Source organism: Panthera uncia, chromosome B4 (genome assembly GCF_023721935.1).
Source record: "Panthera uncia isolate 11264 chromosome B4, Puncia_PCG_1.0, whole genome shotgun sequence".
NCBI lineage: Eukaryota > Metazoa > Chordata > Mammalia > Carnivora > Felidae > Panthera > Panthera uncia.
The window spans coordinates 20483677-20510576 of record NC_064809.1 but is presented as its reverse complement, the minus strand read 5'-3'; the positions used below and the strand labels follow the sequence as shown (position 1 = coordinate 20510576).

Genomic DNA, 26900 nt, shown 5'->3' with positions numbered 1-26900 from the left:
GTTGCCGCCGTTTTTGTTTTTGTTTTAATATGTAAACACAGGCGACCTCCCTGTGTCTTACACCATGTACACATTAACGCGGTCCACACGATTGCCCTGCGGAAGAATTCCGTGCCCTCTACTTCTGTCGGGGCGTGGGGTTCGTGACAAGTCTTCTTCCACAAAGAGTAGCTCCACAAGGCCACCCGCCTGCCCTTGTAGTTTACAAGTGCTCACCGAGCAGGGGCGAGAGGAAACACCTTAAAGGTAAGGAATAGAAAAGTAATTCAAATTTGTCATTGGCGGAGGCGATGCCCCCCACCCCCACCCCCGCATTGGCAGGACGGCATCAGGGCTCTCTGATACGGCGGTTTGTTTATAATCTGGCAACAGCCGAGGGAATGGTCACTAAACTGTCCTACTAAAAAGAAATAAAATGTATTAATAGAGCGGAACTCCTAAAAACATTGGGTTTTCAAGTTCTAAAACACGTCTTTGCCCTTGTTGCCCTCTCAACTTTCAGGTTTTCTTTCCATGAGCAGTTGATATTTTTCATCTCCCAAAAAACATGCTATTCTTTGGCTTCGCAAGTAAAACCATTGATGTCATCAAAACAGCCGCCGTTAGATATATTTCTTTTCTGCATTTTAGCCTTTCACGAATGGAATCCCGTGATCTGCCAAGAGTCTTCTCACTGCTTTCACCGTGTAACTATATTCTCCAAAAAAAAAAAAAAAAAAGATTGTCACGGTGCAAAGGATAATTTTCGTAAAGAATCCCCACGGCCTTGGCTTGATTAGTAACCTGGCTTGTTAGTTTTCCCTTTCATTTGAATCTCCATAACTGTCTTCATTGCCCAGACTTCCAACTTGTTGCTGACAAGTTTTGAAACCGTCATTTCAAATATTTAGTGATCTAGGTGCAGACAAGTCCCATCCCCTGATTTCAGCTCCCTCGTAATTAGTGTGATTTGCATTAGCATCATAATGAAGATGGCGGTGAGGGAAATAAAGAAGTTCTGTTGCAACAATAATGGAATCACTTTCATGGCAACAAGTATCGGAACACGTACGTACAGATGTCTGGAATTAAAAAAAAAAAAAAAAAAAAAAGACCAGGGCTTTTTTTTTTTTTTTTTTTTTTTTTTAAAGCCGTTGTCAGATTTTGACAGCTGCTATGACTTGTTTTATTCTTTAATTCTTTCCTTTTTACTGGAAGGGCATCTTCCATTCATGGCTCCGGCAGTTTACCTCGTCTAAATGAGACAGAGAAATGCGAATCTCCCTGGTGGTCGATCTTTTCACAGCTGCGCTACGATTCCAGTGTGACATCGAATTAGTAATTATAGCTGAGCGGACTGCTTTTTACAAATGACAGCCTGAGCCACGCTGCCAACAAGCAAGCCACTCAGCAGGGAATCTAGGGAAGTAAAAGAAAACGTAACTGGACTCACTTGATTTCTGGGGGATTTGACCTGACTCTTTCAAAAGCCCATGTTCTTGAGCGAGAGAGTCCTGGGGACTTACACAAATATGCATTTTGTTCATCGCTCTGCACAGTTCTTCTTCAAACTCACGTCTGATTTGCTTGGGTGAAGTAAAGCCTGTGTAATGGAGTCACTAGGTCGCAATAGGAAGACTGCTTCTAACGTAGAACCTTCTCACTGCTTCTACTGCTTCTAACATAGAACCTTCCCCCTGGAACCCATGTGAAAGAAAACAGCTGTCCCGCAATTGACATTTGTGTAACTATATCGGCAATAATCGTTGTTGACACTTTGATAATGGGCTACAGAAAGCTGCCTTGCCGATCCCTGGGCATTGTGAATTGCACTGGCAATTAAGTGAGTGTCATTGTCTCTGACACTTCACCTATTACTGACCGAGGCGTCAGGCGAATTCATCATTAATACCCTTACATCGAAAACTGCTTTCCTAAACCAGTTTCCAGCATTTCTTTTGCGATCTTTACATTGTAGCAAATTGCGATTCATTCCTCCCTCTATCTGGTTCTTTGGGATGCAGTTAAAGGCAAGGGGACAAAGACGATCGGAGCATCGAGCACAGCAGCGTGTCCTTCTGGGAATCTTTCCGCTGTAGGCTGATGATCGGTTAAAGCTAGATTATCACGGGTTCTAAGCCCTAAACTCAGCTAACGCTTTAACCTTCTTCTGTAAACTCCCTTTTCTCCCCAGATGGAAGCGAATCGGTTCCCATTGCCAGCCAGTGTTAGAAACGCCTCTTCCAGCGCCCGAAATGCAAGGAATAGGTTCCTGCCAGGGCAGGAGCGGGGTCTGTTTCTCGGACCTCAAGTTAAAGGCAGCGGCGCTAACATCTGCCTCGTGGCCCAGAGAGGGTTTATAAAAGGGGGTTTGGGGAGGGGGGTGCAAAGAGCATTAGTGGATCTGAGTCCCAGCCCCTGCTCTGGCATTAATGGAAGTTCGGGGTGTGGGGATCAATCATTTCACTTGGTCGTCATTCGTAAGATTAAAAGATTTGATTGTATCACTGGTTCTCCTGCTTCCGTGCAAGATCTCTCGTTTCAAGTGAAGCTTTCCCCTCCTGCAGAGATGCAGGTGAGTATTAGACTTGACTTTGAGGAGTCCTGGACTTGACTGACAGTCACTAAAATCCTGTCTGTTCTAGGTATAGGTGAAGGTGATTGCTGTGGTTAATGGAAAAAATGTTTGGAACTGTCCTATTGTATTAGCAGATGTAAGAACCCTCTAATGTAGGGGCGCCTGGGTGGCTCCGTCGGTTGGGCGGCCGACTTCGGCTCAGGTCACGATCTCGCGGTCCGTGAGTTCGAGCCCCGCATCGGGCTCTGTGCTGACAGCTCGGAGCCTGGAGCCTGTTTCCGATTCTGTGTCTCCCTCTCTCTGACCCTCCCCCGTTCACGCTCTGTCTCTCTCTGTCTCAAAAATAAATAAACATTAAAAAAAAAAATTTTTTTTTAAAAAGAACCCTCTAATGTAAACCATGGGGGTGATTCTGGGAAGTGGAGTTTTTAAGATTCAGTTCGTTTGGAATTTGGTAAGAGTGGCAGGCGGAAAAGAGAGAAGATAGCACAGGCAGTGACTCTGGTCAGCACCTGCCAGGTGACCAGCATGAAAGTCCTCAGGCAGGTCTGGCTTGCGGTCGTGTATAAACTGCTACTTGCCTTCGATTCATTTTTATTGCTCTGGGATGAATCCAACCCAGAGTATCCCAAGCACACAGGGAGCAGTGCTGTTAGATAGGGAATTTTTTTTTTTTTAAGCTGAAAACTCTTAGTTCCAGAAAGAGTCAGGGTGGAGAGAGGACTTTAAGATTTAGAATGGGACCTGAATTTAAGGCAAGCTGTTGCAGATGCATACTTACTAAAATAATAAAATTGTGATGTTCGCTATGTTAGTATTAAACCATAAACTATATAGTACTTAGCAAGCTCCTTCAGTTTTCAGACTCTTGAGATTTCTTACGTCGTCACCATCAACATTTGTGCGACAATCTTCTGGTCAGATCGCAACCACCCGTTTTGTGTGTCTGGCATGCAGGTTAACTGTCACATCACAGCCTGTGGAGGAAAACCAAACTGTCACCATTGATATCGTCACTTACAGGGACAGGCCCTTACAGTTAAAGGGCCATCATGTTTTGAAAAGTATGACAATATCAGAAAAGCGGTAATTTCACATTTTAAATATTAGCTTGAAAATTTTAGGCAGGGGCACCTGGGCGGCTCCGTCGGTTAAGCATCCGACTTCAGCTCAGGTCATGATCTCACGGTTCGTGAGTTCGAGCCCCACATCGGGCTCTGCACACTAGCTGCACAGAGCCTGCTTCAGATTCTCCCTCTCTCTGCCCCTCCCCCCCATAAACAAATAAACATTAAAAAAAAAATAGGGAAGATAAATAACCAACATCTGGGCACTTGCCAGCCTTAACAGTTTTTTGTTGTTTTTTTTTTTAATGTTTATTTATTTTTGAGACAGAGAGAGACAGCATGAACAGGAGAAGGTCAGAGAAAGAGGGAGACCCAGAATCTGAAACAGGCTCCAGGCTCTGAGCTGTCAGCACAGAGCCCGACGCGGGGCTCGAACTCACAGATCGCAAGATCATGACCTGAGCCGAAGTCGGATGCTTAACCGACTGAGCCACCCAGGCGCCCCTAGCCTTAACAGTTCTAAGTGGCCAAATCATACTAGGGCTTAGCCGGCTTTGTGTTACCGAATTGCAGCGCTGTTTCACAGGGGTGTTGAGGCATATTCTCTTTCTACATTTACACACAAACAAGTTCAAAATGAAAACCACGCACCTTTCACATCCAGCTGCTGTACATTCTCACTGTGGAAATTACAAGGTGCAGGAAGAGCCGTCGGGTCACTTCCCAAGCCACGGACGTATGTAAACATTCTGCTTATGTTGTGAAAGAAGGTCATTACATGTGCTCTTCCTGAGAAAGCAACTGTCGTCTTTGCTACTTCTGTACGATCTTTACCCACATTCACCAATTTGCCTTTCCGTGTATCAAATTTGTGGCTTGGATGTTTTGAGAAGCAGAACTGACTTTATTGTAAATCTCTAACATCTCTGATTACCCTAAAATTGATACCATATACGTGATGTTATTCGATCAGATTCTCTTTATCCTAGCTCCAGTGTAAGGATTACCTGAAATTCCCTCCCTCACAGAAATATTTCTGGAGAATAGATTTTCAGCCTCACAGACTGATTTTTATGAAGTGTTTTGGAAAGCCTGGGGAAGGGCGTTTTATTCTTTTTTTTTTTTTTTTTTTTTTTTTTTTTGCAAACTTTATTTTCATGTAGGTGAGCCTTGAATAACAAGTAAATCAGGAACATAAGCAACCCCGAACATGAGACAATAATTAGTACATTTTTTTTTTTTTAATGTGTCTTTGGCTCCAAATGTGACAATACGGCCCATCAAAGGGACACCAGGCAGCAATTTTTGACATTGGGGTTTACAATTAGACGTTTATATTTATTTATTTATTTGTTTGTTTATTTATTTATTTATTTATTTAATGGTTTATTTATTTTTGAGACTGAGAGAGACAGAGCATGATTGGGGGAGGGTCAGAGAGAGGGAGACACAGAATCCGAAACAGGCTCCAGGCTCCGAGCTGTCAGCACACAGCCCAACGCGGGGCTCGAACTCACGGACCGCGAGATCATGACCTGAGCCAAAGTCGGACGCTTAACTGACGGAGCCACCCAGGCGCCCCAGATATTTGGTTTTTTTGTTTTTTTTTTTTTTAGTGTTTTTTTGACTCCTCTGAAAGATAATTTGATTTCTTAATCTCACTGAAATAACACTTCTGTATCATTCCTGGCTTTCCTAACCCTTAAAATAACCAGGGTTACTTAACTCCATGCACGTGGCAGCAACCGTGTATCAAAGCACAGAACCCAGTGAAACAGGCAACTATGTATGCAACCCAGTGGGATCATCTCCATTGGAAACAAGATGTAAATCCTTTAGGTAAACATTTAGTTTTGGTTATGTCTTCACAGAGCATTTGTAAAATTTTTAGTAATTAGGAATTTTTAAGTTTTTATTAAAAGTGCTAAAAATGTTTATAATTAGAAGGGCAGTTCTAATGCCTTGGTTTTTTTGTTTTTGATCTCCTTCCCTCCATGCCTTCTACCCTTCCTCCTCTGCCCCCCGGGGATCCGTAATTTCTCTCTGGCCACCGCCTTCGCTCCTGGGTCATTGTCTGCTGAGCTGGCGACAGAGGCTCACTCTCATTTCTAAAACTGAGAGCTCCAAATTTGGTGGTGGTTAGGTCTGCAGATTTTTCCCTTTTTTTAATCTCAAAGCCCTGGCCAAATCTGCCCTTAGAGATCATTTATATCTTTTACGGAACCCTAGGGAATAATAAGTAATTCTATTCGGAAGCGTCTATACATTTAAAATATCCATGTGTCGGTGACCTTCAGGTTCCGACTACAGTCGCGTGTACGTCCTGACTCTCACGGCCATGTTCGTTTGTGTTTAGTTACACATAAACCTTTTGGGCCATGACCAATGTTGTTCCGTAGCATGTTGCTTACTGATGAGGAGTAAAGACTTGGAAAGAGACACATTAAGCAGCAGGTTCAGAACATCAGAGCCAGTGTGACAGTGTTACCTACGCCAAACGTTTTGAAAACATTGCTCCGGCCTTATCGGCAATGAGTTTGTCTCTGCCTATGCAAGCCATGCTTGAGAGCGTGCCCAGCAAAGAACCCTGACGATGTTTGTATATAACCCCCCACGTGGCAAGGCCGACCCTAAGCTTTTTTTTTTTTTAACGTTTATTTATTTTTGAGACAGAGAGAGACAGAGCATGAATGGGGGAGGGTCAAAGAGAGAGGGAGACACAGAATCGGAAACAGGCTCCAGGCTCTGAGCTGTCAGCACAGAGCCCAACGCAGGGCTCGAACTCACAGATCGCAAGATCATGACCTGAGCCGAAGTCGGACGCCCAACCGACTGAGCCACCCAGGCGCCCCAACTTTTTACGTGTCCGAACTCACAGAATCGTCACAACAGCACCGGGGTTCTTGCCGATCCCTGTTTAGAGAGAGGAAGCCAAGTCACAGGGAGGTTAAGTAACTTGTTCAAAGTCACACAGCTGATAATTGGAGCAGATGAGATGTAACCCCCGGCAGCCGGGACCCAGTTTGTGCTCATAACCTCGCGCTTCAGTCCGGGGCCCGTGTAGAAACCCGGGCCGTGCCGGAGGGCCCGTCTGGCATGAATGGCCCAGCAAGAAAGTGTGAGGGACATTCGTCCTGCTAATTTTGTCCCAACCATGGAAGCAGGGTAGGCCAGTCACCAAGGGGACAGTGTCTCTCTGCTTACACCTTTGGCTGTCTTTGCGCGTTTCCAGGCCACATTAGTGGAGGTGAATGCCGTTTCGGGGCTAGCCCACCCCAGTAGAATCCTCTCCTGCAAAAGGGAGAGTCGCCTTGCCTCGTTAAACTGGGGCCGTGCCGGACTCTGTGCTGAGCTGGTTGGACGCAGCCTCCCTCGGCTGGCTGGGGCCTGGGAGCAGCTCCTGGCGGGAGTCCCAGCCCAGGGCCGGGCAGACCGGGGAGGGCCATGTGGTAGATCTTTCTGGGCCTCGCCTCCCGGCCAGTGTGGTACTACAGTTCCCTCGTTACACTTGGGGGCTCCCAATCTACACGGAACTGGCCAGGAGAACTTGGTTCAGAGGGAATAAATAAAGACTTAACCTAGTCCAGAAAGGTTGCTGACCGCTGGCTGGGAGCCAGCCTTGGGAGTGCAGTGAAGAAGGGATTCTGAGCTGATGGCTTTAGCTCTGGTGGTTTCCTCCGCCCTCTGGCTGGTTCTGCATTGACCTCGAAAGGGTATGAAAGACACCCGTTAAAGAACCAGGCCGGGGACTTCGAGGCTTTCAAAGCTCTCCTAAGTGCAGATAATCTGGTTGCGAAGCAAAGGGTAGCCTGCACTGCTGCCCACAGTGGCTTCTGTGCTGCTCTGCGGACCTCACCTCTGTGGGCCGTGAACACCGCGAGTTTATTAAGTTCATTACTTCATTGCATAGTGGTTTTCTTCACTTTAAAAAAATGTGTCTTAAATATAAATGCCTCTCATTATCAGAGGGATGTATTGAAATTGTTCTACCAGCTAAGTAATAAGAAAAAAAAAAGAAAAACCAAAAAGCAAATTATTTTTAACGTTTATTTTTGAGAGAGCACGCGTGTGTGCAAGTGGGGGAGGGGCAGAGAGAGAGGGAGAACACAGACTCCCGAAGCGGGCTCCAGGTCTGAGCTGTCCGCACAGAGCCCGACGCGGGGCTCGAACCCACGAACTGTGAGATCATGACCTGAGCTGAAGTCCGACGCTTAACCGACTGAGCCACCCAGGCGCCCCACAAAAACAGATTCTTAACGATAGAGAACAAACCGATGATTGCCAGAGGGGAGGTGGGGGGTGATGGGGGTTAAGAGCACATTTACTGTGATGAGCGCTGAGTGATGGAATTGTCACATCACTATATTGTATACCTGAAACTAATATAACACTTTACTGGAATTTTTTAAAAAAATTTTTGTTTTAAAGCTGAGCAGTAAGGTTTGCTTGAGCACGAATCATTGTCAGGGGACTTTATCTTTGTCCTTTTTTTTAAATTTTTTTTAAAAGAAATTATTTTAGGGGCGCCTGGGTGGTACAGTGGGTTAAAGCATCCAACTTCGGCTCAGGTCATGATCTCACGGTTTGTGGGTTCAAGCCCCGCATCGGGCTCTGTGCTGACAGCTCGGAGCCTGGAGCCTGCTTCGGTGTCTGTGTCTCCCTCTCTCGCTGCCCCTCCCCCGCTCATGCTCTCTGAAAAATGAATAAACCTTAAAAAAAAAATTAAAAGTTTTTTAAAGTTGCATAATCTCTTCTAAACTCAGTTTCCTTCTTGGTACGAATTTGAGAGAAATAGTTAAGATTGTTGTGCAGAATCAGGGAGATGATGCACTTGAATGAATTGAGGCACATGAAATGCTTATTAGCACCATACCTATGGCTGCTGGTGCTGGTGGTGTTTCCCCCATGCTGCCCATAAGGCAACAGCCTGGAGGGTTCCAGAAACCTGGCCTGGGCCCTGGCAAGTAAGGGGGTGGAGCCAGGATCCGGACCCTCCCCGACATCCTGGTGCTCCCACGCTCTTGCCCCACCACAGGCACTTGGGGGTGGGGTACGTGTAGACCAGTGTTGGGTTCCTCCAGCAGCTGCCCCCCTAAGGATCTGCCTTTGCCTCTTGAGACTTTCGATAAGCCCTTAAGTCTTTTAACCAATCTGGTTGCCCTTTTTAAAACTTGATCCAATCTAAATACGTCCCTAGTGCCTGTGAAATTCACAAGTGAGCTTAGTAATATAGTACAGGGTGCCCGGAGTTTTACGAGGTAGGATTAAGTTTTCCCTGTCACATGAAGTAACCCTGCTGGGGTAAACCTGAAACGGCATTCATCTTCATTAATGTGCCTGGAATTATAAACACCTATCCAGCGTGTCATTTACTGCCTCGGTCGGGCTCCGACATCGCTGGCTTCAGGTTTCCCTTTTGCTCACACAGAAACAGAAATCCCTGTGCCCTTCTTCTCTTACACATACGAAGCGAGTTGAGGCAGATACTTTAATCCTTAACGCTGCCCCCCCCCCCCCCCCCCCCACACACACACACAGACGCCCGTGTCGTCCCCTTGGAGAGTCCCCTCCATCTCTGTTCTTGGGTGGGGACCTGGCTTCAGCCCTTTCTTCAGGGGCGCCTCCGGTTCCGGGTTTGGGCCAGTGAGAAACCCTGGGTCCGTTCAACTTCAGATCCTTGCATTTCATTCTCTGAAACTTTGTTACGTTTATGATTCCAATGGAAGAACTGAGGGCTCAGTGCGGTTGACCCCAACATTTCACGTTAATGCACTGTCTTCACATTTAGGGTTTTTCATGTCATGTTTATGACATTATTTTCAAGTTATTAATGACAAATTTAGGGAGTTCATCTACCAGGCCCCTCCCATAGCTTTTGGGAACAGCGGCATTGTGTTTTTATTTCCTCAAAACTCTGACTCCGCATAAAAGTATTTGAAAGATCAGTGTCCCCCAAGAATGCTGTTATTCATCTGTCCATTTTGCTTATTCATGCTGCCTTATTAAAAAAAATTTTTTTTTAATGTTTATTTCTTTTTTGAGTGACAGAGCATGAGCAGGGGAGGGACAGAGAAAGACACAGAATCTGAAGCAGGCTCCAGGCTCGGAGCTGTGAGCACACAGCCTGAAGCGGGGCTTGAACCCGTGAACCGTGAGATCATGACCTGAGCTGAAGTGGGACGCTCAACCAACTGAGCCACCAAGGTGCCCCAGGAATACGATTATTTATAGTACACATAAGGAAAAAGTGTCAAATGTTTGGATCTCTGATCTCTGCTATACCTGCATTGTAGAAATAGCTATTCTGGCAGTAGTCTTACCAAAAATTGCAAAGCTTCAAATTTTTGCAAAGTTAAAAACGAGTAGCAAAGCTACAGATTTGGAATTGTGTAATATATGTGCATATATGTATATGTACAGACAGATGTGAGCAGTTTACATAGCAGGAAAAGTGAGCAGTTTCAGGCATTTGAGAAATGGTTCTGCAGGGGCGCCTGGGTGGCCCAGTCAGTTCAATGTCTGACTTCAGCTCAGGTCACGATCTCACGGTTCATGGGTTCGAGCCCCACGTCCGGCTGCTTCGGATCTTCTGTCCTCCTCCCTCTCTGCCCCTCCCCTGCTCGCGCGTGCTCTCTCTCTCTCTCAAAAGTAAACATTTTTGAAAAAGAAAAATGGTTCCACAGATCTGTGCAATGGGTTTTCTTTTATCACTCTGAATAGCGGGGTAGGGCAGTGTGGGGAACAAGAAAGAGAATACATTCTTTCCTTGGATTATTTTTTTTTTTTCATTTAGCTCACACTTATGGAAAAGAGAGCCATTCAGACATTCATTAATATGGTAAGAAAGACAATATCTTATATTGGATTCCTTTCAAGTGGAAGAAATAAGCTATGAGTTGCTGACGGGAGTGGGGAGGGGTTTTGATTGCTCTTGAACTCTCCCAAAATGCAGGTTGCACGAAGTTAAATAGAATAATACACACGAGTTTAAAATTAAATGCCCATATTATCCTGCAGCATGAGCTAGTTTTGTTCTGCTTGTGACCCGTGTTTCGGTCGTCCCCCCGTTACTTTGCGTTGATCGGGTCAGCGTAAGTTCCGTTTAATCACCAGCCCACCACCCTCTTGTTTATTTGTAAAGGACAGAACTTCTCATCTTAGTATGTTTTGTATTAAAAGAAGACAGTTTCCTTCGGCATTGCCCAACTGCAAACAGAATTTTCTTGGCGGGGTGGTGACCAGGAAGGCTTAGAAGGACAGGTGGCTAACCTCTGGCTGCATGATCTCCCCGACTGAGAAATTAGATATGATTCTGGATGGTGCTTTTCTGAGGGCAGATAACGTGTTATTTGTAACATGAACCCGGCAAAGGCTACCCAAAAAGTGTCGGGGGCGTGGAGTTGCGTTGTACCAGTAAGAAAATTGAAGGTTCCTGACAAAGAATTCCAAGAATACAAATTCTATACTTAGAAGACCTCTTGTAAGAAAGTGAATCCAGGAAAGCAGTCAGGTTCATGCCCACGAAAACCATGAAATCTGTTACTAAACTTCATAATATGGAGTATGTGTGACCCTCCACTCCTGGTGGGAATGCTTCCAGCGGCCGTAGCTCACTGGTGCCCCCTTGCGGTATTCAAGCCACCTCGCATGTTGTTGCCTTGGGTAAAAGACTCCCACAGTGAACGAGGGGGACTGTTGCTGGGGGTGGAAACTTATCCTCCGGGGACTGGAAGACATACGTGTTTTGTCTTTTTAAATTTTATTTTATTCAAGCTTCTTTCATTCTTTTTGTCATTTGCTTTAGGCCAAAGAGCTACCGACCTTAAAGGATAATGACTTCATTAACGAGGGCCAGAAGATTTATATTGACGACAACAACAAAAAGGCCTTCCTGGAAAAACTGAAAAAGGATGTCGAGGTAAGAAAAATCAGTATAAAGGACGGCCCCGTTGTAGAAACGTCAACCGTCTGGGTTGGCTTCTGAAGCTTCTTCAACCGTCTGTTCAAATCTGCAACCGAGGCCAAAATGCCTGTTGTACGTGATCAAAGTCAGGTGTAAACAGGTGTATCTCACGCGTGGTCTGGTTGAGAAAAGCGCGCCTGACCACAAACCTAAGAGAGCGCCTGAAGGCCTCTGCCGGGCATCGCCCCGCTCGGGTTCCCACCTTCTAGTTGGCAGGAGGGTCTATTCAGTGGAAGCCCGCTCGCACCGACTACCCGCGGCCCCCAGAGTGAGGGTTCCGCGGAACAGTGGTGTCCCGTCACGCAGCAGAGCATTTCAAACGCAGACGTTCAGGAACCGCATCTCGGTGTCCGTGAACACATTCCCGGTCACCCGATGCTTGAACATTTCCAGCAGTCTCTGTGAAAGTAGCCCCACTGAGCCTTACATGTCATAGGAACGGAGCAAAGGTGGCTCCTCATACCAGTGTCATGAAAGCTTAGTTTGGTCTCTGATTAAGTCAGAATTCTCTTTGTGTTATTCTGGTTAAGAATGAGAAATGTACTTTTCCTGCTCTCCCGTTGGACTTCCTGTTATGCATCTTTTAGAAATCAAGCCGGGAGAAGTTATTTTCTTGAAATTTGTTAGGTTTGTAAGACAGTGCAAAGAGAATTCTGATTTAGACAGTTACTGAACTAACTTTTGTTGAGCTGTTACTTTTGTTCGTACGTATGCGTGAACGTGGTACACTTTTTATTTTTTTTACTTTTATTTCTTTAATTTTTTAATACTTATTTTTGAGAGAGAGACAGAGAGAAGGAGAGAGAAGAGTGTGAACAGGGGAGGGGCAGAGAGACAGAGGGAGACACAGAATCCAAAGCAGGCTCCAGGCTCTGAGCTGTCGGCACAGAGCCCGATGTGGGGCTTAAACTCACGGACGGTGAGATCACGACTTGAGCCAAGGTAGGACACTCAACCGTCAGAGCCACCCAGGCGCCTCTATTTTTTTACTTTTAAAATCCAGTCCCCCACACAGCAATACAGCTCTACTACTTAGAGGCTTTGTGGAAAGTTCTTTTCATGTCATCAAACAAAAACAATTAAAATGGCTTGAGCCAAAGGATGAGTGTGCATTAGACTGTATCCCCCGCGAGGGCTGAATAGTTTTTACAATATTCTTTTCACTGTTGTAACATCTCTTTCATTGTAAGATACCCAGACAGACTGAAGGAGTTCATAATTATTTTCAGGTCATGAATTTATTCTCATTAAAAACATTTACTTTTTTTTTTTTTTAACCTAGCTCATGTATATACTTCAGTTAGAACCTAAATATTGTTTATTTGTGAAGGATACAACTGTCTACTGAGAAAGAGAAGTAGAGGGGATCCTGGGTGGCTCAGTCAGTTGAGCGACTTCGGCTCAGGTCATGATCTCACAGTTCGTGAGTTCGAGCCCCGCGTCAAGCTCTGTGCTGACAGCTCGGAGCCTGGAGCCTGCTTCGGATTCTGTGTCTCCTCCTCTCTCTGTGCCCCTCCCCTGCTTGCACACTGTCTCCCTCTCAAATATAAATAAACATTAAAAAAAAAAAATAGAAGTAGAAAAAAAGTAGAAAATCATGTAACATTTTTCTCCAGTCTTTCATTAATAAGTTTATTTTTCCATTGTTGTCAGTGGTTATTATTATAATACATATTAAACATTAAATATTTCCCTTACTTTGGTGTCAGCCTGATCTAACTGATAACTAAGTACTCGAGGAAGACCTTCTCAGTTTCAGCTTTTTATTCATTAATCAGTGAATCTTTGATCCTGAGAATAATATGGCTTGAGCAATTATGGTAAATATGCTTTAGGGGTTGTGCACGATCTGCCAAGAAAAAATGTTTTCATCCTTTTTTCTGTTGGCTGTGTACCACTAGGATATTTAGACTCCAGAACTAACGTAACTGAAGCAGTTCAAATTTACAGTTGAATTACATAAGGATCCTCTTAGCCCTTTTGTTGTCTCTAATAATGTCGTTGATTAGAGGATTTGGAGAGTTTAATCCCATACGTGGCTCTCGCGCTTAGCTGTTCTGTTGAAATGGAAGCAGGGGCATAAAGCATTCTTTCCTTAAAAAAAAATTCTCAGCGGCTGATACAAGTATCTTTAGTTTTGAAATTCATGCAGAAGCATCATTAAATTTTTAAGCGGGTAATTATGGTGAGGTAGCTTGACATCTGATCTCGGTAAATGAAACTAGAGTTTAATCTAGTTTCATTTTTGTAACACTCTGCTTTCTAAGTTAGCTGACTGGCCTGTTAGTTTTTTTGGAGGGGATGGGGGGTTGGTGGTACTTTTTGTTTTTTACTTAAGACTTAAAAGGTGAACTTATTACACCTCAGTAAGTAATCTGCTTTTTTATGTTTTTTTTTAAATGGTTATTTTTGAGAAAGAGCGCAAGCAGGGGAGGGGCAGAGAGAGAGGGAGACTGAGGGTCCCGAGTGGGCTTCTCGCCGACAGCACAGAGCGCCATGTGGGGCTCAAACTCACGAACCGTTAGATCGTGACCCGAGCCGAAGTCCGATACTTAACCAAGTGAGCCACCCAGGTGCCCCAGTAACCTGTTTTTGTAGCAGAAAGAAGAGAATGTCCTGAGAATCTAGCTGTTCTGGTTGTTTTGTTTCCCTGCACCCAAAATCCTGTTCTGTTCATATACTCTGCAAAGAAAGCTTTGCACATAACTCCATATTGGTGAGCCCTTTTCTCCAAAAGGAGGTGCTGTATGGAGAGGGGCAATCACTTTTGCCTTCTGGCCTGCGCGTGGTCGGCGCCCACCGTGACTGCAGAGAACTGACACCCGTATCTCCTCTCACTGGCTCACGCCGGGATCCCCGTGGTGTCCGGGAGCACCCCCACCATGGGGCATCTCAGCTGTGGGGTCTCTGGGCCCGCAGCCTTGGAAGTGGGTGGGAGTCGGGAGAGGCCAGCGGGGGATGGTGAGCCACCAGTGTCGACCGAGCCACGCGTAGAGCCTGACTCCTTCCCATGCAGACATCGTCTCTTTCATTCGAAACTCCTGGGGATGAGTGCTGTTGTTACCCAGTCTGTGGATGGGAAAACCGAGCCCAGAGACTAATTTGGGATTTGAGGCTGTCAGAGGCCACGCTCCTAAACTGCTCTGATACGAAACGCAAATGAGAAACGTCTGTGAGATCGCAGTTAAGATTTTGTTTCCCGATAAATGACCCAAAGGAGGATTATTACAACTTTTAACGAGTGATACAAGAGAACTGTTAAATAGTGCTGGTTGGAATTTTAATTCTGCATTGCAGATGTGTTAGGAGGTGGTAATTCAGTAGAGCGAATGTGTTAATAAATAAAGTGAGTTTAAACGTTGCGAAAGAGAGCTTATTAATGGCTCCCTTACCACGTCGTTTTCTAGAAGGGTTTGTGACAGGACTCGTTAAAGATCTTGAAGAAGACACTAGCTCAGAGATTTGGCATAAAGAGGGATTAATCATGAAAGAATCAGATTAGGTGGGATCTTCAGAGGGGAAAAGAAGCCCAAAGGTCTGGCAGATAATTATTAACAAGTTGGAAAAGGAGGAAAGGCGAGGGGCCTGAAGATTATAAAGATTTAAACATCGTCATGCTTCGAAATCTTACGTACTTAAAAAGAAATCAATAAATTTGAGTCAGAAGCTTAAAGGGGGATGAAGAGAAACCAGAGCAGATGTGTATTAAGTTCCTTAATGTCAGCTGGAGGCAAACCCCAGCAGTGGAACCTTTAACCCCTCCCCAGCCACGTGGAATCTTCCAGGCCACGGCAGTTTTGCGACACCCAGCGGGAATTTTCTCGAGTTTATTGCCACATTCCCCTCTACTTCAGAAGAGATGGAAAATAAACTTTATGGAGACAAGAGCTAGTGGGGTTCTCCACGCTTCTCCTCTTGGCCCACCTAACCTGAACCTGTCCCCGTGTTTAAAGTGCGGACTTGTTGGAAAAAAGCCTTCTACCATAATAACAGCGACACGGGCAATCACAGTAACAGCCTCCATTGTTGCGAGCAAGGCCCGGTTTCCATCACCTGAGCTACGCATCCCCTCTCCTTCCTCTCCACACCCCTATGAGCATAGTGGGATTATCCCATTGTACAGTTAGAGTAACTGAGGCTCGGGGAGGTGGATGCCTTGTCAAGTCACAGAGCTAGTGAGAGAAATAAGGTTGCATTTCCCATCGGACTCCCAGACCTATACTCTTATTATTTTTTTATTTTTTTTAATATTTATTTATTTTTGAGAGAGAGAGTGGGGGAGGAGCAGAGAGAGAGGGAGACAGAGGACCCAAAGTGGGCCCTGCATCGACAGCAGAGATCCCGATGCAGGGCTCAAACTCACAAACTCTGAGATCACGACCTGAGCCAAAGTCAGACGCTTAACTAACTGAGCCACCCAGGAGCCCGGAGAGCAGCTTCTTACCTAGAGATGCATATTATGTTTCACTGATGGTTTCAGTTTTGTATTTTGGATACAGATGTTTCCTTACTGAAAAAGGGATCCTGGGCACTAGTCTGACTGCAGAGCTAAGGCCCAGGAAAGGGCCTGGCATCGTGAGCATCGCGGATATGGGGGGGGAAGGGACTCCACTGAGTGCAGCGGCCCAGCCCTGGTCATCCTCCCTTCCCGGCTGACCTTTGCAAGTTCATTACAGGCAGCCCCTTACTTTTGTAATCAGGCACACCTGCAAGGGTGTTTGAAAACCAGCCTTCTGAAGGTCAAACTGTAGACTTACGTGATAGCGAGGTTCCATTCTGGCAAAGATACGTGGTAAATGCTCTCGCTTTGCTTCCAGTAGGTGCTTCCTCTTACAGTCTCAAAGGTTTCTTTGTTGCTTTGTTCTGTGTTTTTACTTGCCCTGGGTTGTTGTTTCTTTGAGAAAGGGGTTAGGGAAATTAGGGTGAGTTCAAGGGGACTGGGGAAGAGGCAGCAGGCATCTCATTCATTTGTCTAGTAAATACGGACACCTTACCACTGGGAATACGGTGAGGGCAGAAACAGCCAGAGCCCCTGCCCTCACGGGGCTGCCGTGTTCAGGGAAGACAGAAGCTTCCCCAAATAATCTAACAAGGTAAATGTGCAGCCAAGCCAAGTGTCATTAGGGAAAAGTGTGCGGGTCCCTCCACGCCGTGCTTTGGGGGCGTGGCCCAGGCAAGAATCGGGAAAGGCTTCCAGAAGCAAGCTTCCCTGCAGTTGTGATCTGAAGGTCAGGTGGTGCAGGTGAGAGGGCCAGAAGGTGGGCTGGAACAGGCTTCAAGGCAGCCAAAGAGGTAATGGGGCCAACCATCCTGGTCTGCTGGGCCGTGTTCGAGTTTGCTTCTGCCCCGCGAGGAACAGGCACCCACTGCAAGGCCTAGAGCAGGGGCAGAGTTAAGATCAAACTCGCATTTTGAAAAGATCCTCCCTTCCCAGAGGGCTGGGACCCTTACCGCTTCTCAGGGACCTTCCAAGGATCCGGGAGGAGCGGGGATGGAAAGAAGGGGGCCTGTGGCCCGGCCGAGCAGCCCACTCCCCAACCCGTGCCCGCCCCCTCCCCCCCAACACATGGGCTCTCTGGGGAGATGTTGCCAGCCGGGAACCCGGTGTCTGCCAGTGTGCAGCGTGTTCTGCAAGCACCATGCCCATCGTGGGAGGGGCCAGGAGACAGAGACGCACGGACCCTGTTGTCCAGGAGCCCAGAGGCTGAGCTCCGCCCCCGCCACAGCCTTCTGGGGCCCGTGGCCACTGGGGAGCATCCTGCCCGCCACACCCGCGGCGGGATCAGAGAGCATGACTGGGTGTTTCGGCCTCCGTGTCTCCCAGACGTCTTTTGTTTCCACGGGGTGCTCCGAAGGGGGGTAAAGCGGTTCCGAGATGAAGCCGGTGTGAGGCGTGCCGCCGGCACCTACCCCTCGCGGAGACTCCCTGTGCTTGGCAACTCGGGGAGGCCCTCCTCCTCAGGAACCGTTTGAACTCATTTTTTCCATACTAGTGTTGCAAAGAACACGACTTGGGAAGAGCTGCCTTACTGCAGTTTCCAGAAGCAGCGTAGCGCAGCGTAAAGAACGAGCTTTGAACGCGGGATCCTGAATTCATGACTTCTTAGCTTTGAGTCCCTGGAGGCCAGCTGTCTCTGTCCCCACAGCACCTGGTTCTCTTCCACATCCATGGAGATGCAGGTCCGTGGGGAGCAGACCAAGTAACCCAGATCTGGCTACACGGCTGGGCGGCTGGCCACGTCGGTAGGAGATTCACGGGTCTTAACGCGTTGTCATTCACTCGAGAGAGGGACGGTTGCCCACGTGAGTTCCTGGTCACCCCAAAGCCCAGCACCTGCCAGGGGCCACGGCATGATGAGCAGTCTTTGTCCACCAGACAAAGTCTAGCTGAGCGAGGTGGGCCCAGAAAGGTGGTTCTGTGATTTACTTTAAAGGGGGAGTTTAGGGAAGACCATGGGAGGAACAGGAGCTTCCTCTCTCTCTCGGGCTCAGAAAATTGATTCAAGGCATGAGAACCAGCACTGTGTTTTGTTACTGTTTTGTGGTTTTGGGGTTTTTTTGTCTTTTTTTTTTTTTTGTAACTGGAATAAGTAACACTTACAAATACTATTCTAAGATATTTAAAGTGTTACGGTGATGATTTGCTGTACGTATCCATTGTCAGAGGATTCCCCCATCAAGTTAGGAACACAACCATTACCTCAGATATTTACTTTTTGTTCTCCTGGTGAGAACATTTAAGTCCTACCCTCTTAGCGATTTTCAGTTATACGCGACACGGTGTTACCAACTACAGTCACCACGTTGTGCGTTAGATCCTCAGACCTTACACATCTGATAGCTGTAGGTTTGCACCCTTTTTCCAACTCTCCTTAGTTCTTCCACACCACCCCCCACCGGCTCATGGCAACCACTTTTCTATTGATTCTTTGGGTTCCCCCCCCCCCCCCCCCCCCCCCGCAACATACACATACACATAAGTGATACCACACGGTATTTGTCTTTCCTGTCTGGCTTATTTCGTTTAGCGTAACGCCCAGCGGGTTCACAGTGACAGAATTTTTCTTTCTTTTTTAAGATGAAACAACATTCCTCAGTGTACACATACCCCATTTTCTCGATCCAGTTATCCACTGACAGGTCATTTCCATACCTTGGCTATTATGAATAATGCTGCAGCGGACATGGGAGTACAGATAGATCTTCGAGATAATGGTTTTGTTTCCTGTGGATATGCACCCGGAACTGGGATTGCTGGATCGTAGGGTAGTTCTGTTTTTAATTCCTTGAGGAATTTTCATACCGTTTTCCATGCTGGCCGCACCAATTTACATCCCCACCGACAGTGCACAAGCTTCTTTTCTCCACATCCTGGCCAACACCTGTTATCTCGTCTTTCTGACACCAGCCATTCTGACAGGTGTGACCCCCTCATTGCGGTTTTGATTTGCATTTCCCTGATGAGGAGTGATGTGGAGCATCTTTTTGTGTACCTGTTGGCTGCTGAGTACTCTTTTGGCAAAGGGTTTGCACGTTATCAGTTTTTAGGTATTAGGGTTCTCCTACCTTGCTTACACGCCTAAACGAGGATTTGTGTGATTTCTTTTTTTCCCCCTGAGCTTCAATGAGGAAGAGTCAGCCTGGCCCCAGGGGATTCGTGGTGGGAAGACATGGAAATGGGAGCTAAGAAAGAGGAGAGCAGGAGGAGGCCTGGGCTGGTGAGGAACGGAAGGCCTCTGGGCACAGCTGGCGTGCGAGGTCCCCTCCTGGCTTCTCCTTCAGCTCAGACACCGAGCTGCTTCCCTACAGGCTGGGGGGCCGGGGCGGGGGTTCCTGCAGGTCTCCACAAATGGATTTCGTTTCACTCATTTTCGGCCAGAACTCCCAAGACTGGTCATTTCACATGCTTGCCCTTTGTGTAAGGAAGTTCATGTCCTAACTTCTGCCGGGATGGCCGGAGGCCAGCTGGCTGCTCTGCGTCACCGAACGAGGGTGGCATCAGGCCCTCCGAGAGCTGGGGCCCTGCGTCTTCTTGGGCCATGGGCACGGGGTGGGAGCAGAACCGGACCCTGTGCGGAGCCAGCTGGGTGGGGACCGGGGAGCTGTGGGGTTTTAGCCAGCAGACGGGCCGGCACGTTTTGCCCTCAGTTCTAGCCACACTTTAATGGAGCGATTAGAACGCGTGTCTGGGTGCGTCTCCTAAGAAGAGAAAAGAAAAATGGCGTGAGAAGTCCAGAGAGGAGTAGGAGAGGCAGGCTGACCCTCAGAGCCAGGTCTCGGCCCACGTTCCGTCCTACCCGCGGCTGGAACGGGACGAGCGGGGACGGGGGTCCTGGGCCTGTGCTGCCTCATGCGAAGTGGACCACGCCCTCAGCTCCTCCAGTCTCCCCGCTTCCAGAAGGAAACCTGAGCAGGACAGGACTGTGTTACTCACCCGAGCACTGACACAGGCGTTTGCTGGTCAGTTGGGACATTTGGGCTTTTACTTAGTGGGGACGGACAGCGTACTCACGTCCTCAGCCCAGTGTGCTGAATTTCCAAGTGCTTTCACAAGAGACTGCTGGAAGCCACTTGGGAGGCCCCTGGTCTTTCCCCTCGGCCAGTCTTCGTTGTTGGGAGAGCAGCTCTCTTCCCTCCTTGCCAGCCATGTGCTGTGCTCTCTGGGGGAATCCAGCCTCCATGGGATGTGTGCCCGCCTCTCGGCATCCAGCTTGGCGTCTCAGGGAAAATACTACTAGCGCCGGGCCGGCCCGGGGTGTGGGGCTCCGTTTTCGGCCCGCGAAGCTTCCGCGGGTCTGGGAGAGCATCACAAAGGAGGCTCCTGGCTGGCCGCCTCTCGGGGAGACCCTCTTCTCGTTTCTGCCGCCCCCTGGCTCACAGCCTTCCCCCGTGTGCATTTTCCTGAGCTTGTCTTCTCCAGATCTGGGGTTTGAAGGCCTGACTGACCCTGCTGCCTCCCACCCTCAGTTTCTCGCCCAGTTGAAGCTCATGGACTACAGCCTGCTGGTGGGAATCCATGATGTGGAGCGAGCCGAGCAGGAGGAGGTGGAGTGTGAGGAGAACGACGGGGAAGAGGAGGGGGAGAGCGACGGCACCCACCCCGTGGGAACCCCTCCGGACAGTCCTGGAAACACGCTCAACAGCTCACCGCCTTTGGCCCCGGGGGAGTTTGATCCCAACATTGACGTTTATGGGATTAAATGCCATGAAAGTAAGCTGAGCTCTTACCACCTCTTTTTATCTATGAAGTGACTTGATTTTTGCATTGTTTCCCACCAGTAATCATAATCCCGGTTAAAAGTCTGCTGCCCTCCAAGGCTTTTTCTCCAGAGCCTCAGTAGCTGACTCAGGGACACGAGCATGTTAAGGGTAACTCATCTCTGGTTTTGAAACGGGATGTGATCGGGCCCTTGAATTTTGTGATGTTGGAATGGAGTGAAGCCACAAACTGTGTAACACCCACGTACCCACACTTAGGTGCGGACAGATAACATATAGAAGAAACGTTTAAAAATTTTTTTTTCTTCGCCATCTCTTACGTGGATCCAAAACGTCAGGAATCCATCCTGAGCTAGGCACACACGAGGTCCCTAGTGTGCCTCCCGCGGGAGGGAGGCTCATGCGGACGCCCTGGAGGGCCGGCGCCTCATCGCTACCGCTACCGGCCCTTCCCCTTTCAGGAGCGCTGAAGCTGGCCCAGGGCATGGGATGAGGGCGTCTGGTCTGCTGTTGTGTCTGTCTGTCCTCTGCCGTGCCCCCTGGCCGCCCATTAAGGGGTCTCTATGGCCCTCTTGTCTAAGTGAGCCCAATCTTAATCCTCCAAATCTGGGTGACTGGATATTTGAAGGAATATCACCTTCTACCTTAGCTACTGAGACATGAGAAAACCAAGATAATTTGGAGGTAGGATAAAAACAGGCCTCTTATTTTTTGAGTAATAAAAATTGTGGTTCATCATTAAGAAAAAAAAAAAAAAGATGTGGCATATCAGCCAAGTGAGCTTGAGTTGTTATTTTGCTCCCCAAAATTTTCTTCAGTGCAGAAAATGAGATGTAGTCAAATGTACTTTTCTTATTGTTTATAATTAAAACAGCCTATTTGTGGAAATACGTGGAAGACGGATCTTAGAGATGATAAATGCCTTTCTGCAGTTCTGATGCTAGACTCAGAATTATGAACGGTTGTAAGGACAGGCACACCTCAAAGGTGTTGCAGGGTCAGTTCTAGACCACCACCACCACGTGAGTCAGATGAATGTTCTGGTTTCCTGGTACATATAGAAGTTATGTTTACACTGCTGTATAGTCTCTTAAGTGTGCAACAGCATTATATCTTTAATAAACAATGTACGTACCTTATTTTAAAAATACTTTATCGCTAAAATATACTAATACTAACCATCATTGAGCTTTCAGTGAGTTGTAATCACTGATCACAGATCACCATGCAAATATAATAATGAAAAAGTTTAAACTGTTGCTAGGATTACCAGAATGTGTCGGAGTCATGAAGTGAGCAAATGCCATTGGGAAAATGGTGCCAGCAGACTTGCTTGACACAGGGTTGCCATAAACCTTCAACCTGTGGAAAACGCGGTATGTGCAAAGCGCCGTAAAGCAAGGTGCACCTGTAGTTAGCGGTAGACTAGGAATGAGGAGCGTAATTCCATCTACCTGTTGTATGAGCATCTCTCTCTACACCAAAGCAATCCATAATCGTTAAAGAAAATGCAGATTGACAAAAATTAAAAACCACCTCCCCCTTGGACCTCTACTGGTAACATCCTAGGGTGATACTTTTTTACTTTTTGAATTGAGAGAGAATTGGGGAAAGTTAAGCTGTTTAACAGGGATATGCAGGAGTTACGTGGATGCTTTTTACAAATTGCTATTTTATTTATCAGTTAACTTTTTTTGTATTTGGGGATAGCTGATACACAGTGTTAACGTTAACTTCCGGTGGACAACACAGTGATTTTAGGCGCTGCGCTGGGCTTTCTGCCGTGCCCGCACCTGCCCACCTCTCAGCCCTGGTGCCGAGTCACTGCTGTGTTCCCTACGCTGTGCCTGTCTGCTCCGTGACTTGTTCCTCCCATAACCGGAAGCCGGTCTCTCCCAGTCCCCTCACCCAGTCTGCCCATCTCTCTACTCCATAAAACATGGAGGAGGGGGTAAAAGTTTTTTTTTAGAATGTGTTTGAACTTACATGGACATGGCCTTAGTTTTCAGACTCCTCCAAACCCTGTTCTGTCCTGAGTCCCTCACCCCCAGGACGTGCCTTTCCAGGTGGCGTCATTTGTCCCACAATCACTGCTCTCTCTCATCCCTTTACAGACTCGCCCAGGAAAGAGGTGTACTTTATGGCAATTATTGACATCTTGACTCATTATGATGCAAAAAAGAAAGCTGCCCACGCTGCAAAAACTGTTAAACATGGCGTAAGTATCTCCACTTTGTTTCCTTCTCTGCTCTTGGGCCCTTGCTGCAGTCTGGAGTGCAGGGACCAGCTGTGGTTGCCTCCCTCCCACTGAGCTGTCCAGAGTCCCTCAGGGGTTCTTGTTACCTTGGGGGGCCATGTTCCGAGTGCGAGATTTGGAGCCAGCAAATGCCAACAGCTAATACCAGCTCCCACCACGACTCCCTACGCTTTGGGCAGGTCACTTCAACTCAGCGGCCAGTCGTCTTTTTCCACACTGGGGTATTAGCACACGCGTGCATCTCTAGAATACTGTGCGAATTCGTTTTTGTTTGAAAAATGCTTCAAAGACAAAAGTGAAGATAACTAAGTGTTTTAACACGAATTCTCGAAACTGTAAAATGTTCAGAACTGAAGCACTCTTCTGTGCTTCAGACACTTCCCAGATATGCAGTATTATCTTTCTTTTTGCACAGCGAATTGTGTATTTTTTACTACAGAAAACTTTTGGGTGCAAGATCAAAGTTTAATAACATAAATTCCTCACCTTTATTGTTCTTGCTCTAAATTATCACTATGCTAGGCATATGTTGGCTTACTGAATCCCCATGACAAGCCTGTATCCCTGTTTATCAGCTGAAGAAACTGAGGAAGAAAGCGTAAATGGTAACTTGTCAGGGTCATGGCACTAGAAGGTGGTAGAAAGGGGACTGCCCCCCAGGACCTAGCCCGGCCCCTTGCTCTGTGCTAGTCCCGGCCCCATGCCCTACCAGCAATCCCACCTGCCTGGCTGAACCTCCCAGGTGGTGAGTATCCATTATGCTTGTATCGTAGAGATTCATTTCGGCTTTCCAGGTGTTGCTAAAAAGGCTGCAGACCCCCATCCCATAGAGACAGACTTGTATCTTGGCTTGTTCACACTGGAAGGAGCAGCAGTGTGTACAACCAGCCAGCATACACCAGAACATCAGCCTCTATTAAAGGCTCTTTTTCTGTATCTTACAATCAAACAGGCTAGGCTGCCCTCCCAGCAAGGGAACCAGCCCAAAACCATATTCTGTTTGCCAAAGAAACATCTCACTTGCACCATCAGCTACTACTTACGGAATTCCAGCCGCGTGCAAAGCATGACCGAGACCCCCCCCCCCCCCCCGGCCCAGTGAAAGTGCCGGAACTCCTGCGTCGGCGAGAGAGGAGGGCACCCGGCGGCTCTCACCTGCTGGCATCGCAGCCTCCCGCATGGCATTTGTGAAGTGTGTGCGTGCCGGGCCCACAGGCCCCTTCCCCGATTCTGAGTCCGGGCCAAGAAGCTGGGGGAGGTCCCTCAACGGCTCTGTAGTCGTTCCGATGCTCACCTCTGATGGAGAACCACGGGCATACTACAGAGACAGAACTGGCTCAGAACCCCGATTTCAGCTTTCCCGGCCGTGTAACCGCGAGAGCTTCAGGTCCCCCAACTAAGAAGGGAGCCCCACTGCCCTGCTGAAGGGGTCTTGTGGAGGAGACGTGAGGCGAACAGGCCGAGCGCCGGGGAGGTGCTCCGTGTTCGTTCCCCTCCTTCCCCATTCTCACCGTAACATCACACACCACGTGAAATTGGAAATTTGCCGTGGCAAACGTGGCTCCACTCGAGTCTCCCCTGGAAGGCACCAGCCCGGCTCCGTCATACACCACATGGCCTGAAACTGTGTATGGTTTGCATCTGCAGGAGCAAGACCTTACTCTTAGCAAAGGAATGCCGTGCTGAGCTGCTGGGAACTATTCTCTGCCTTCGAGGCCCGGGCTCGTCCGTGGAGATCCCGGCGGCCCAGGCCAGGCATGGAAATTACAGGTTCCCCAGTGACTATGGGTGTCTAAAAATAGCACCTGGTGACTTAGTAAAACTGGTCTTGCCCTTTGCAGCTCAGGAAACTGGCTGGTAACTCCAGACCTCGAGTCTGGTCGCCAGCATCGCCTCTGGTACTAGGAAGTCCCCCACTGAGCCTCCTCGAGGGGCCCCTGCTTCCTTGCCCTGAGCGGGTCACTGTGAAGGGGAACAATGGCACTGCTGTGCCCTGCTGGGGGAGGTGCGATCAGCAGCCTCACGTCCCACCTGGTTACGGTGCCAGCTGACACGGACCCTGCTGCTGCTGTCACCCCTCTCGTTTGAGCACTCAGCCACTTACCCGGGTCCTGGAAGAGAAACGCAATCCTAGGTCACTGTCGTTGGAATTCCCCTTCAGCCGAATGTTGCTGTTTGTGTCATTCTCAAGGTATCTCCAATCTGTTCTCCTGAAAAACAAACATTGATTACATGGCTTCCAAATGTAGGCCACACAGAGTCCACTGTTTGAAAGGAACATCCCAGACGTGGCTAGTTCAAGGTGTTTTTTTCAGTTGCTACAGTCACAGTATGTGTGATAACAGCATCTGTGGTTCAGCCTCTCTGCCTCGTTTTCACACAGATCCTAAGAACCTGGACCATTCAGATATTCAGATGCAATATCCAAGATAGAATTCTGAGTTCTGTTTTAAGAACGGGGCACAGATTATTATTAGCTTTATGTTTAGCCGCAATTGAAAACAATGCTCTACATACTGAGTAGTGATTATATCGATATTCCTCTCCTTTCCATCTGCCTAGGCTGGTGCAGAGATCTCGACCGTGAACCCAGAACAGTATTCAAAGCGCTTTTTGGACTTTATTGGCCACATCTTGACGTAACCTCCCACATGACCTCGGACGGACATGAGCATGGGAAGGACAGAGGTGGCTTCGGCGTAGGAAAAATGAAAACCAAACTCGGTGAAGCACACCTCCTCGTTTACATCTTCAGGCCAAGATGACTGATTTGGAGGCTACTCGCTTTAACAGCTACCTGATATTTCCCAGCATCGTTCTAGCTATTTCTGACACGTGTGTGTGTGTGTGTGCGTGTGTGCGCGTGCGTGTCTTAAAAATTAATTAATTAATAAAAACTGATCAGCTTCAGTCAGGGTGTGTTTGGGCAACAACCCTCTGATTCCAGCTGCGGACGAATGAATGAATGAATGAGCACATGCGGGGGGAGGGGATGAAGGAAATGCATGTCAGACCAACCATGTTGGCATCACACGATAAACTGTGGATCAGTTTATTTTTTGGAGTTGAAAGATGTGACAGTATTCATAATAATAATAATGAAGAAAATAATAATGATGATAATAATGATGGTGATTAAAAGAAAAAAACTTACTGCGAATGTTACATTTCTACCACGCACGCTGACGCTCCTTAACAGCTGTGCCCCGGGCCCCTGGCACCAGGCGGGGGCGTGCCCTGCTTCAGGGTTCCGCCTCCACACGGTGTCCGGGGGCGGGGGGCCCCCGGGGTCCGGGAACAAATGCCCCTCCTCCAGCAAGAAGCTGATGCCCCTAGTGACTCTTCCCTGTACATTTTTCACCTCAGTAAGTATGTCCAGGAAAACTGCTTACTTCTCTTTTCTTGCCTGGAACTTCTTCACTGTTACACTCTTATGTTGCAATATAGGAATTTATGCTACAAAATAAAAATAAAGCTTACCTGAAAAGTGCATAGTTTCGGGCAATGGTATCTACATCTCCTACTGTGGGAAGGTGAGCAAAGCATTAGAACTCTGAACTCTCCTGTTAACGACGGCAGATCTAAATTATAAGATGTTTATGTTTGACCATTGTTTAAACAGTGGTATTTTGTTATGAATTATCCCTTTAACTGAAACCCTCAATTTTACTGTTTACATTATTAGGAAAACAGGGATATTTTTGAATCTAAAAATTTAATGTACAGCATGTGATTTTTGAAGTTTACATGTAAAGTCATTTTACAGTGTAGGTGAAATAATGTTTGTCATATTTTGAAATGTACCCTGCAGTCATGTTTTTGGGTGAGTGTTTTATT

At 47.5% G+C, this 26900-nt stretch overlaps 1 protein-coding gene across 6 annotated transcripts in view; it reads left to right on the top strand.

Moving 5' to 3' along the window:
- PIP4K2A (phosphatidylinositol-5-phosphate 4-kinase type 2 alpha) overlaps positions 1-26349 on the top strand; it is a 183993-nt gene extending 157644 nt beyond the window's left edge. For 5 of the 6 annotated variants that reach the window (XM_049624681.1, XM_049624680.1, XM_049624676.1 and 2 more), the window contains 4 exons: positions 11429-11542; positions 20555-20798; positions 22921-23024; positions 25626-26349. In XM_049624681.1, the coding sequence (XP_049480638.1) occupies positions 11429-11542; positions 20555-20798; positions 22921-23024; positions 25626-25706 (543 nt within the window). In that variant the 3' untranslated portion in view covers positions 25707-26349. Of the gene's footprint in view, positions 1-11428; positions 11543-20554; positions 20799-22920; positions 23025-23585; positions 23748-25625 lie in introns of those variants that run through there. The other variant, XM_049624677.1, reaches the window with a different exon arrangement.
- Positions 26350-26900: the final 551 nt, after the last annotated feature.